At 51.1% G+C, this 12,500-nt stretch overlaps 1 protein-coding gene across 1 annotated transcript in view; it reads left to right on the top strand.

The window, feature by feature from the left end:
• Positions 1–12,500, top strand: part of GTF3C2 (general transcription factor IIIC subunit 2) — an 80,040-nt gene that overhangs the window by 56,549 nt on the left and 10,991 nt on the right. The window contains 1 exon segment of the mRNA XM_040347592.1: positions 7,667–8,172. Within this exon segment, the coding sequence (XP_040203526.1) occupies positions 7,667–8,172 (506 nt within the window).

Here is a 12,500-nt window from a genome sequence, read left to right as displayed (position 1 = left end):
GTCATCCTGTAGGGTGCCCCTGGCCCACCTCCCACCTTGCTCCATACTGTGCTGCACCTAGAGGCTGCCCTTACACCACCTCTCACGTTTACTTTATACTGTGCTGCCCTTAAAAGATGCCCTCACACCACCTTTCGCCTTAATGTATACTGTGCTGCCCCTATTGGGTGCCTGTACATCACCTTACACCTTATTTCATACAGTGCTGCCCCTAGAGTGGTTCTCTTACACCACCTCTTGCCTTCTTACCGTGCTGCTCCTAGAGGATGCTCTTACTCCACCTCTTGCTTTTATACCGTGCTGCTCCTAGAGGATGCTCCTACACCACCTCTTGCCTTCATACCGTGCTGCCCCTAGAGGGGTTCTCTTACACCACCTATGGCGTTCATACCGTGCTGCCCCTAGAGGGGTTCTCTTGCACCACCCCCTGCCTTCATACCGTGCTGCCCATAGAGGGTGCTCTTGCACCACCTCTTGCCTTCATACCATGCTGCCCCTAGAGGGGTTCTCTTGCACCACCTCTTGTCTTCATACCATGCTGCCCATAGAGGGTGCTCTTGCACCACCTCTTGCCTTCATACCCTGCTGCCCCTAGAGGGTGCTCTTACACCACCTCTTGAGCTATGATTAAGCATCTATCCATGATGTGAAACCTGTTAGCTTTTTTGTCCCCTATGTCCACTTTCTACCATTGATTGCAGTGTTGCATGAATTTTTGGATGTTATACAGCTTTGGATTTTATCCTTTGTTCATTTTGTTTCAATAAGTCGCCTATCAGAGTGCGGCATTTCAGGAACATTTCTTTTTTCCACCTCTTGTCTTCATACTGTGCTGCCCCTAGAGGGTGCTCTTACACCACCTCTTGCATTCACACCCTGCTGCCCCTAGAGGGTGCTCTTACACCACCTCTTGCATTCACACCCTGCTGCCCCTAGAGGGTGCTCTTACACCACCTCTTGCATTCACACCCTGCTGCCCCTAGAGGGTGCTCTTACACCACCTCTTGCATTCACACCCTGCTGCCCCTAGAGGGTGCCCTTAGCCCACCACCTAACTTCATACCATCAATGTTCCAGCCAGCATACAATATGGAGGCTCATAAAAGAGGCCTTCCACGTGACGCTTCCAACGCCTCCATTACCACATGAAGTTCATTTACACATCACAGTATAAATGTTGCTCTCCACTGCTGTGGGGGCACATAGTATCCAATAAGATGGATGAGCATGCCATGTGCCAGTACAGACTATGCTCCGGTTGGTGCCTGCCAGTGGGGTCCCGAGTCTTGCTACCCATAAATACAGGCAGATGAACGGAGTCTGCTTCATGTCCTCCAATAACGATGCAGGAATTGGATTTAGGTTCAGAGATTGCAGTGTGTGTGTGTCTGCTACATCCCGGCAGCCTTTGTCTGCAGTCAGAGCCGAGGATTCTGGGTGATGATTGGTCTGTACATTGCAGGACTCTTCTATTGTTTCTTCCCCCCTGCTGGGCTCAGTAGAGCGAGGAGCCCCCCCCCCCCCCTCCTCCAGGGTAATTCTCAGGAAACGTGTTTTACCAGCTCTTTATTGTGCCGTCTGATCACCATTACAGACTATCCAGATGCTGATTACATGGATGAGAGCCTCCGTCTCTCCATCTACTGGATGAGAGCCTCCGTCTCTCCCATTGTCACATCTGCTACTGTGCGTTCGCCTGCCACGTTCCAGGATTTATAGGATGCGCTATCGGTGAAAGGGTTAACATAAAATAGTATATCGGGGCACAAGATACACCTTTACACAGCAGGCGGCGCCCTTACCCCCACCTCTTTACTTGAATACTGTGCGTCGTCGTACAATTTGCAAGGTTCTGGTGACCAATCTCGGCATTTCGTCTCATCATTGTAGTAAATAGAATTGTCCGTCCTGCTAAGCTCACCATGAGTAATGGGGGCTCTCTAAGGGGCGTTGGGTCTCTTATCGCTTGGTGTGTACGTAATATTTGGTGTAGTGTGGTTGGGCGGTTGGCCGTCTTCCTTCCACTGTCTTGGCAATGATTGATTTACTCTGCTTGGGTAGTCCGGTCTCTAGGGGGCAGTTATTCGAGCAGAAATTAATGGTCATTAAAGACCCACTTATCTCCTATTATAGGCCTGAGGCACTCCGCAGCTGGGACTTCCCTTCCGTCCTCATGGGAACTCACACTATTGTCTCATTCCTTTACCCCCACCGAGCCATTGGCTTGTGTCGGAATTGGGAACTGTGTAGATGCAGCCAAGGGCAAGTGTAACCTGCAGTTCCTGCAGTGCAAAAGCGTTTTATTAATACTTGATGTGCCCAAAGAAACACAAAGTCAAACACTCCGGCCTCAGAATGGTTATCGCATGGCACCATTGAAGTAAATGGGAATGTGCATTTGATGTGCAGACACCCCTGAATTACCAAAAAACACTGGAAAACCATGCTTGTACTCTTCCCTGTCCTCTATCTATGGTGCACCCTCTGTACCTATGTCTGAGGGCTTCTGTGTGTGTCTGAGTTGTACTCCATCACTTTATTTACCCTTTTAACACTAATGTCCCTTCCAAACTGTTGGCAGTACTGAGCCCCCTGCCCCTTTCCCGGCTGGTCTGGTGCTCCCTGCCCCTTTCCCGGCTGGTCTGTTGCCCCCTTTCCGGGCAAGTCTGGTGAAGGGCCCCCTGCCCCTTTCCGGGCTGGTCTGGTGAAGGGCCCCCTGCCCCTTTCCGGGCTGGTCTGGTGAAGGGCCCCCTGCCCCTTTCCGGGCTGGTCTGGTGAAGGGCCCCCTGCCCCTTTCCGGGCTGGTCTGGTGAAGGGCCCCCTGCCCCTTTCCGGGCTGGTCTGGTGAAGGGCCCCCTGCCCCTTTCCGGGCTGGTCTGGTGAAGGGCCCCCTGCCCCTTTCCGGGCTGGTCTGGTGAAGGGCCCCCTGCCCCTTTCCGGGCTGGTCTGGTGAAGGGCCCCCTGCCCCTTTCCGGGCTGGTCTTTCCCGGCTGGTCTGGTGCCCCCTGCCCCTTTCCCGGCTAGTCTGGTGCCCCCTGCCCCTTTCCCGGCTAGTCTGGTGCCCCCTGCCCCTTTCCCGGCTAGTCTGGTGCCCCCTGCCCCTTTCCCGGCTGGTCTGGTGCCCCCTGCCCCTTTCCCGGCTGGTCTGGTGCCCCCTGCCCCTTTCCCGGCTGGTCTGGTGAAGGGCCCCCTGCCCCTTTCCCGGCTGGTCTGGTGAAGGGCCCCCTGCCCCTTTCCCGGCTGGTCTGGTGAAGGGCCCCCTGCCCCTTTCCCGGCTGGTCTGGTGAAGGGCCCCCTGCCCTATTCCCGGCTGGTCTGGTGAAGGGCCCCCTGCCCCTTTCCCGGCTGGTCTGGTGAAGGGCCCCCTGCCCCTTTCCCGGCTGGTCTGGTGAAGGGCCCTCTGCCCCTTTTCCGCGGCCGGTCATGGGCTATTAGTGCCTGCGTATAGGGAGTGCCCAGGCACAGGTATTACACTGCTACATTTCAGAGGGAATTCAATACAAAAGATAGGTTTAGGTTGGTATAATCAATATTTTTCAATGTTTCCCATATCCTAGCAAATCTTTGCTTTTGATCCACTTTGCGGTATCTATTTGCCTGTTTCCGTTCCAGCCCTGAGATTTGGGGAAGCGCCAAGAGGTCGAAGAGGTCATCCTCACGATGGACCGCCAACAAATTTGCCTCAGACTTCTAATTTCGCTATTGTAGACGTGTAATTTTTTTCACTTTTTGTTCACCTTGTGTTGGTCTAAGAACTCCCGGCTCCATGGGCACAGTACTAATGTGCCATCCTCCACCCCCCACTCCTCTAGTCGGGTGATCTCCCTGATTTTGGCCATCTTCTGCTTTCTTCATTATCCTGTAGATGGCGTTACTTCAGGGTCTGACCTGTGTCGGAAGGGTCCCTTAGAGGGGACGTCTATAGACTGACATCTATTGTATGACCCAGTCTCTTCACCTTCTATAGAGTCGGCCGTTTATCATCCGGTGACACCGCAATCGTTACAGTGCTCTGCCACCTCTTATCTCTCCGCACACACATTGGAAGGAGACTTATCTGTACATCATGTCCTGAATTTATAGTTGGGAGGGAACACAACGGGACAGATTGAGGAGCTCCGGAGATCTGCTGCTGTCTGGGTACTACTAAGAGGCCCATTTATTAACGATGACACAATGGATTTATTTTTTTATTTTTTACGTGTCTCAAGTCATATTAGACACCACTAAAATTCAAGATTCCTCTGTAGAAGTATTCCATATGTTAGTTTGTGAATAAACCTTACTGAATACATTCAAACTAAGCATCTGATTCTTCAATAAACCACCTACTAAGAAAGCCGCAGATCAGAGTTATCAATCGATCCATATCGGCAACTGAAGTTTTGGGCAAATCTTTGAAAGTAGGGTTTGGGTCTACAACCTCCCAATCTTGGCCCGGATTCAGGTAGAATTGCGCATTATTTACTGAGGCGCAGGGCAACGTTTTTGCCCTGCGCCCCCGCAAATTTGCTCCGCTGCCCTTGATTCACGGAGCGGAAGCTCCGTAAATTGCGCGGGCGCGCCGGCAAAATGCCCGGCGCAAGAGCACGCAATTTAAATGATCCCGTAGGGGGCGGGAATCATTTAAATTAGGCGCATTCCCGCGCCGATCGTAGAGCGCATGCTCCGCCGGGAAACTTTCCCGACGTGCATTGCGGCAAATGACGTCGCAAGGACGTCATTTGCTTTAAAGTGAACGTGAATGGCGTCCAGCGCCATTCACGATTCACTTACGCAAACTACGTAAAATTCAAATTTCGTGACGCGGGAACGACGGGTATACGTAACATGGGCTGCCAGGGGCAGGGGCAGCCTTGCGCGAAAACCGCCATACGTAAACAACGTAAATTGCGTACGCAGGGCTCGCGCAACGTTGTGAATCGGTGTTAGTATGCAATTTGCATACTATACGCTGAGCACAACGGGAACGCCACCTAGCGGCCACCGCAAGAATGCAGCCTAAGATATGCGGGCATAAGAGCCTTATGCCGCGCAGATCTTAGGCTGCAGTCGGCGTAACGAGGTTCCTGAATCAGGAGCACTCGTTACGCCGGGGCAAGTAAGCAATTGCGCTGTGTAACCTATGGTTACACAGGCGCAATTGCTTCTTGAATCTACCCCCTTGTGTCTTTTAATGCAATGGACGACCTACCTGACCAAAGCCATTGTTTACGCAGAACCTGGTCTGATCAGCCCAGAGAGCCCAGTATTGCATTTACTGTATAGCACCACGACCCAGAGAGAGCACTGCATTACATTTACTGTATAGCACTGCAGCCTGGAGAAAGCCCAGCATCGCACTTATTTTTTAGCACTGCTGCCTGAAGAGAGCCCAGCATTACATTTTCTGTATGGCACTATGACCCAGAGAGAGCACAGCATTACATTTTACTTTGCATCACTTCAGCCTATAGAGAGTCCTGCATTTCATTGACTTTACAGCACTGCAGCCTGGAGAAAGCCCAGCATTGCACTTATTTTATGGCACTGCTGCCTGAAGAGAGCCCAGCATTACATTTACTGTACAGCACTGCAGCCCACAGAGTGCCCAGTTTTTCACTTTATTGTACGGCACTGCCGCCCAGCATTGCATTTATTGTACATTTCAGCCCAGCATTACATTTACTGTACAGCACTGCAGCCTGGAGAAAGCCCAGAATTGCACTTATGGCACTGCCATCTGAAGAGAGCCCAGCATTGCATTTACTGTACAGCCCAGAGAAAGCCCAGCATTATTTACCCTATAGCACTTCAGCCCATAGCCCAGTATTACATTTACAGTACAGCACTTCAGCCCACAGAGAGCCCAGCATTACATTTACTGTACAGCACTTCAGCCCATAGAGAGCCCAGCATTACATTTACTGTACAGCCCAGAGAAAGCCCAGCATTACATTTACTGTACAGCCCAGAGAAAGCCCAGCATTACATTTACCCTACAGCACTTCAGCCCATAGCCCAGTATTACATTTACCTTACAGGACTTCAGCCCACAGAGAGCCCAGCATTACACTTGCTGCTCAGCCCATAGAGAGCCCAGCATTGCATTTGCTGCTCAGCCCATAGAGAGCCCAGCATTGCATTTGCTGCTCAGCCCATAGAGAGCCCAGCATTGCATTTGCTGCTCAGCCCATAGAGAGCCCAGCATTGCATTTGCTGCTCAGCCCATAGAGAGCCCAGCATTGCATTTGCTGCTCAGCCCACAGAGAGCCCAGCATTGCATTTGCTGCTCAGCCCATAGAGAGCCCAGCATTGCATTTGCTGCTCAGCCCATAGAGAGCCCAGCATTGCATTTGCTGCTCAGCCCATAGAGAGCCCAGCACCCAGCCCAGAGAGCCCAGCATTACATTTACTGTACAGCACTGCAGCCTGGAGAAAGCCCAGAATTGCACTTATGGCACTGCCATCTGAAGAGAGCCCAGCATTGCATTTACTGTACAGCCCAGAGAAAGCCCAGCATTACATTTACTGTACAGCCCAGAGAAAGCCCAGCATTACATTTACCCTACAGCACTTCAGCCCATAGCCCAGTATTACATTTACCGTACAGCACTTCAGCCCATAGAGAGCCCAGCATTACATTTACTGTACAACACTTCAGCCCATAGAGAGCCCAGCTTTGCATTTGTTGCTCAGCCCAGAGAGCCCAGCATTACATTTGCTGCTCAGCCCAGAGAGCCCAGCATTGCATTTGCTGCTCAGCCCATAGAGAGCCCAGCATTGCATTTGCTGCTCAGCCCATAGAGAGCCCAGCATTGCATTTGCTGCTCGGCCCATAGAGAGCCCAGCATTGCATTTGCTGCTCGGCCCATAGAGAGCCCAGCATTGCACTTGCCGCTCAGCCCAGAGAGCCCAGCATTGCACTTGCCGCTCAGCCCAGAGAGCCCAGCATTGCATTTGCTGCTCATCCCAGAGAGCCCAGCATTACATTTTCCGCTCAGCCCAGAGAGCCCAGCATTGCATTTGCTGTACTGCAGCCCATAGAGAGCCCAGCATTGCATTTGCTGCTCAGCCCAGAGAGCCCAGCATTGCATTTGCTGCTCAGCCCAGAGAGCCCAGCATTGCATTTGCTGTACTGCAGCCCATAGAGAGCCCAGCATTGCATTTGCTGTACTGCAGCCCATAGAGAGCCCAGCATTGCATTTGCTGTACTGCAGCCCATAGAGAGCCCAGCATTGCATTTGCTGTACTGCAGCCCATAGAGAGCCCAGCATTGCATTTGCCGCTCAGCCCAGAGAGCCCAGCATTGCACTTGCCGCTCAGCCCAGAGAGCCCAGCATTGCACTTGCCGCTCAGCCCAGAGAGCCCAGCATTGCATTTGCTGTACTGCAGCCCACTGACGTGCACAGAATCCCTTTGTCTCCTGATCTAAGAGCTGTAAATTGACATTCTTCTTGATGGTTTTTAGGAAAATGTATCTGTCAACTCGTAGTTTTTACATATAAGTATTGATATTTTTAGGAGGGATTGTATATTTTTCTCTGTGTGAGTCATAAATCATATAAGACCTGTGATTGGTGTATTTGGTAGATGTTTGGTTTCCAGTCTCTTGAGATTTATAAAGCAATGTATAGTATTCTCTCACAGAACCAATTGTATAACCGGCTTTTCTGTTTCCCTACAGATCCTACCTCTGAGATGATCATCTGTAAGGTAAGATCGATAAACCCTGCCGCTCCTCCCTTGTCCGTACATTGTGTATATCCCGGGATAAACCCTTCCGCTCCTCCCTTGTCCGTACATTGTGTATATCCCGGGATAAACCCTTCCGCTCCTCCCTTGTCCGTACATTGTGTATATCCCGGGATAAACCCTTCCGCTCCTCCCTTGTCCATACATTGTGTATATCCCGGGATAAACCCTTCCGCTCCTCCCTTGTCCGTACATTGTGTATATCCCGGGATAAACCCTGCCGCTCCTCCCTTGTCCGTATATTGTGTATATCCCGGGATAAACCCTGCCGCTCCTCCCTTGTCCGTACATTGTGTATATCCCGGGATAAACCCTTCCGCTCCTCCCTTGTCCGTACATTGTGTATATCCCGGGATAAACCCTTCCGCTCCTCCCTTGTCCGTACATTGTGTATATCCCGGGATAAACCCTTCCGCTCCTCCCTTCTCCATACATTGTGTATATCCCGGGATAAACCCTTCCGCTCCTCCCTTGTCCGTACATTGTGTATATCCCGGGATAAACCCTGCCGCTCCTCCCTTGTCCGGACATTGTGTATATCCCGGGATAAACCCTGCCGCTCCTCCCTTGTCCGTACATTGTGTATATCCCGGGATAAACCCTTCCGCTCCTCCCTTGTCCGTACATTGTGTATATCCCGGGATAAACCCTTCCGCTCCTCCCTTGTCCGTACATTGTGTATATCCCGGGATAAACCCTTCCGCTCCTCCCTTGTCCTTACATTGTGTATATCCCGGGATAAACCCTTCCGCTCCTCCCTTGTCCGGACATTGTGTATATCCCGGGATAATCCCTTCCGCTCCTCCCTTGTCCGTACATTGTGTATATCCCGGGATAATCCCTTCCGCTCCTCCCTTGTCCGTACATTGTGTATATCCCGGGATAAACCCTTCCGCTCCTCCCTTGTCCGGACATTGTGTATATCCCGGGATAATCCCTTCCGCTCCTCCCTTGTTTTGTACATTGTGTATATCCCGGGATAAACCCTTCCGCTCCTCCCTTGTCCGTACATTGTGTATATCCCGGGATAAACCCTTCTGCTCCTCCCTTGTTTTGTACATTGTGTATATCCCGGGATAAACCCTGCCGCTCCTCCCTTGTCAGTACATTGTGTATATCCCGGGATAAACCCTGCCGCTCCTCCCTTGTCCGTACATTGTGTATATCCCGGAATAAACCCTTCCGCTCCTCCCTTGTCCGTACATTGTGTATATCCCGGGATAATCCCTTCCGCTCCTCCATTGTCCGTACATTGTGTATATCCCGGGATAAACTCTGCCGCTCCTCCCTTGTCCGTACATTGTGTATATCCCGGGATAATCCCTTCCGCTCCTCCCTTGTCCGTACATTGTGTATATCCCGGGATAAACCCTTCCGCTCCTCCCTTGTCCGTACATTGTGTATATCCCGACATAAACCCTGCCGCTCCTCCCTTGTCCGTACATTGTGTATATCCCGGGATAATCCCTTCCGCTCCTCCCTTGTCCGTACATTGTGTATATCCCAGGATAATCCCTTCCGCTCCTCCCTTGTCCGTACATTGTGTATATCCCAGGATAAACTCTTCCGCTCCTCCCTTGTCCGTACATTGTGTATATCCCGGGATAAACCCTTCCGCTCCTCCCTTGTCCGTACATTGTGTATATCCCGGGATAAACCCTTCCGCTCCTCCCTTGTCCGTACATTGTGTATATCCCGGGATAAACCCTGCCGCTCCTCCCTTGTCCGTACATTGTGTATATCCCGGGATAAACCCTTCCGCTCCTCCCTTGTCCGTACATTGTGTATATCCCGGGATAAACCCTTCCGCTCCTCCCTTGTCCGTACATTGTGTATATCCCGGGATAAACCCTTCCGCTCCTCCCTTCTCCATACATTGTGTATATCCCGGGATAAACCCTTCCGCTCCTCCCTTGTCCGTACATTGTGTATATCCCGGGATAAACCCTGCCGCTCCTCCCTTGTCCGGACATTGTGTATATCCCGGGATAAACCCTGCCGCTCCTCCCTTGTCCGTACATTGTGTATATCCCGGGATAAACCCTTCCGCTCCTCCCTTGTCCGTACATTGTGTATATCCCGGGATAAACCCTTCCGCTCCTCCCTTGTCCGTACATTGTGTATATCCCGGGATAAACCCTTCCGCTCCTCCCTTGTCCTTACATTGTGTATATCCCGGGATAAACCCTTCCGCTCCTCCCTTGTCCGGACATTGTGTATATCCCGGGATAATCCCTTCCGCTCCTCCCTTGTCCGTACATTGTGTATATCCCGGGATAATCCCTTCCGCTCCTCCCTTGTCCGTACATTGTGTATATCCCGGGATAAACCCTTCCGCTCCTCCCTTGTCCGGACATTGTGTATATCCCGGGATAATCCCTTCCGCTCCTCCCTTGTTTTGTACATTGTGTATATCCCGGGATAAACCCTTCCGCTCCTCCCTTGTCCGTACATTGTGTATATCCCGGGATAAACCCTTCCGCTCCTCCTTGTTTTGTACATTGTGTATATCCCGGGATAAACCCTGCCGCTCCTCCCTTGTCAGTACATTGTGTATATCCCGGGATAAACCCTGCCGCTCCTCCCTTGTCCGTACATTGTGTATATCCCGGAATAAACCCTTCCGCTCCTCCCTTGTCCGTACATTGTGTATATCCCGGGATAATCCCTTCCGCTCCTCCATTGTCCGTACATTGTGTATATCCCGGGATAAACTCTGCCGCTCCTCCCTTGTCCGTACATTGTGTATATCCCGGGATAATCCCTTCCGCTCCTCCCTTGTCCGTACATTGTGTATATCCCGGGATAAACCCTTCCGCTCCTCCCTTGTCCGTACATTGTGTATATCCCGACATAAACCCTGCCGCTCCTCCCTTGTCCGTACATTGTGTATATCCCGGGATAATCCCTTCCGCTCCTCCCTTGTCCGTACATTGTGTATATCCCAGGATAATCCCTTCCGCTCCTCCCTTGTCCGTACATTGTGTATATCCCAGGATAAACTCTTCCGCTCCTCCCTTGTCCGTACATTGTGTATATCCCGGGATAAACCCTTCCGCTCCTCCCTTGTCCGTACATTGTGTATATCCCGGGATAAACCCTTCCGCTCCTCCCTTGTCCGTACATTGTGTATATCCCGGGATAAACCCTTCCGCTCCTCCCTTGTCCGTACATTGTGTATATCCCGGGATAAACCCTTCCGCTCCTCCCTTGTCCGTACATTGTGTATATCCCGGGATAAACCCTTCCGCTCCTCCCTTGTCCGTACATTGTGTATATCCCGGGATAAACTCTGCCATTATCCCCTGAACTGCCATACGGTGTTATGTTTGTAGTAGATGCCGGCTGATGGTCTGGTCAGTCTCTCTCGCGTTCATATAATAAATCCTCCCATCTCTGGGTCAATATTCATTTAGCTGTCACTTCGTCCTTTTTAATTAAAGCCGCTCAGGCGGAACGTCGCAGATCATCTTTATGGAGATGGATGGCGTTACAGAACGTCCTGCAGACGACCCGTCGGAGGATGGAAAAAGTAGATTAGATACATGGATTGTCTAGTGCAGGGGTAGGCCACATGGTGCCCTCCAGTTGTTGAAGAACTAAAAGTCCCATCAGGCCTCTGGGAGTAATTGTAACTGCCAGCCTTGCAATGCCTCATGGGAAATGTAGTTTGGAGGGCCCCAGGTTGCCAACTCCTGATCTAGTGTGATCGCTCAGTAGCAGGGCGGAGACTGAGAGCCAGGCCTTCTCATCCACATCAGTGCCTGACCTCACAAACGTGCTTTTTGAAAATGGTCAAACATTCCCATAGACACACTCCTAAACCTTATGGACATCCTTCCCAGAGGATTAACTGTTTGCCGACCTGCCGCCCTCATTCTACGGCGGCAGGTCGGCTCTCCTGCGCGAGATCCCGTCATACTACGTCGGCTCTCTCGCAGGCTACCAGGGGCGCGCTCGCTCGCCCCCCGACTCCCGTGCGCGTGCCCGGCGGGCACGATCGCCGCCGGGCACACGCGATCACTCGTTACAGAGCGGGGACCGGGAGCTGTGTGTGTAAACACACAGCTCTCGGTCCTGTCAGCGGGGGAAATGCTGATCTTCTGTTCATACATTGTATGAACAGAAGATCAGTGATTTCCCCTAGTGAGGCCACACCCCCCCACAGTAAGAACACACAGGGACATACTTAACCCCTTCCCCGCCCCCTAGTGTTAACCCCTTCACTGCCAGTGGCATTTGTATAGTAATCCAATGCATTTTTATAGCACTGATCGCTATAAAAATGCCAATGGTCCCAAAAATGCGCCAAAAGTGTCCGAAGTGTCCGCCATAATGTCGCAGTATCGAAAAAAATCGCTGATTGCCGCCATTACTAGTAAAAAAAAAAAATTAATAAAAATACCCCCTATTTTGTAAACGCTATAACTTTTGCGCAGACCAATCAAAAAAAGCTTATTGCGATTTTTTTTTAACGAAAAATATGTAGAATACGTATCGGCCTAAACTGAGGGAAAAAAATAGTTTTTTTATATATTTTTGGGGGAAATTTATTACAGCAAAAAGTTAAAAAAAATATTCATTTTTTTCAAAATCATCGCTCTATTTTTGTTTATAGTGCAAAAACTAAAAACCGCAGAGGTGATCAAATACCACCAAAAGAAAGCTTTATTTGTGGGAAAAAAAGGACGCCAATTTTGTTTGGGAGCCACGTCGCACGACCGCGCAATTGTCAGTTAAAGCGACGCAGTGCCGAATCGCAAAAG

The sequence above is a fragment of the Rana temporaria genome, chromosome 4 (genome assembly GCF_905171775.1).
Source record: "Rana temporaria chromosome 4, aRanTem1.1, whole genome shotgun sequence".
In the NCBI taxonomy this organism is placed as follows: Eukaryota; Metazoa; Chordata; class Amphibia; order Anura; family Ranidae; genus Rana; species Rana temporaria.
Note: the sequence above shows the minus strand (reverse complement) of the source record. Positions and strands in the feature narration are given on the sequence as shown.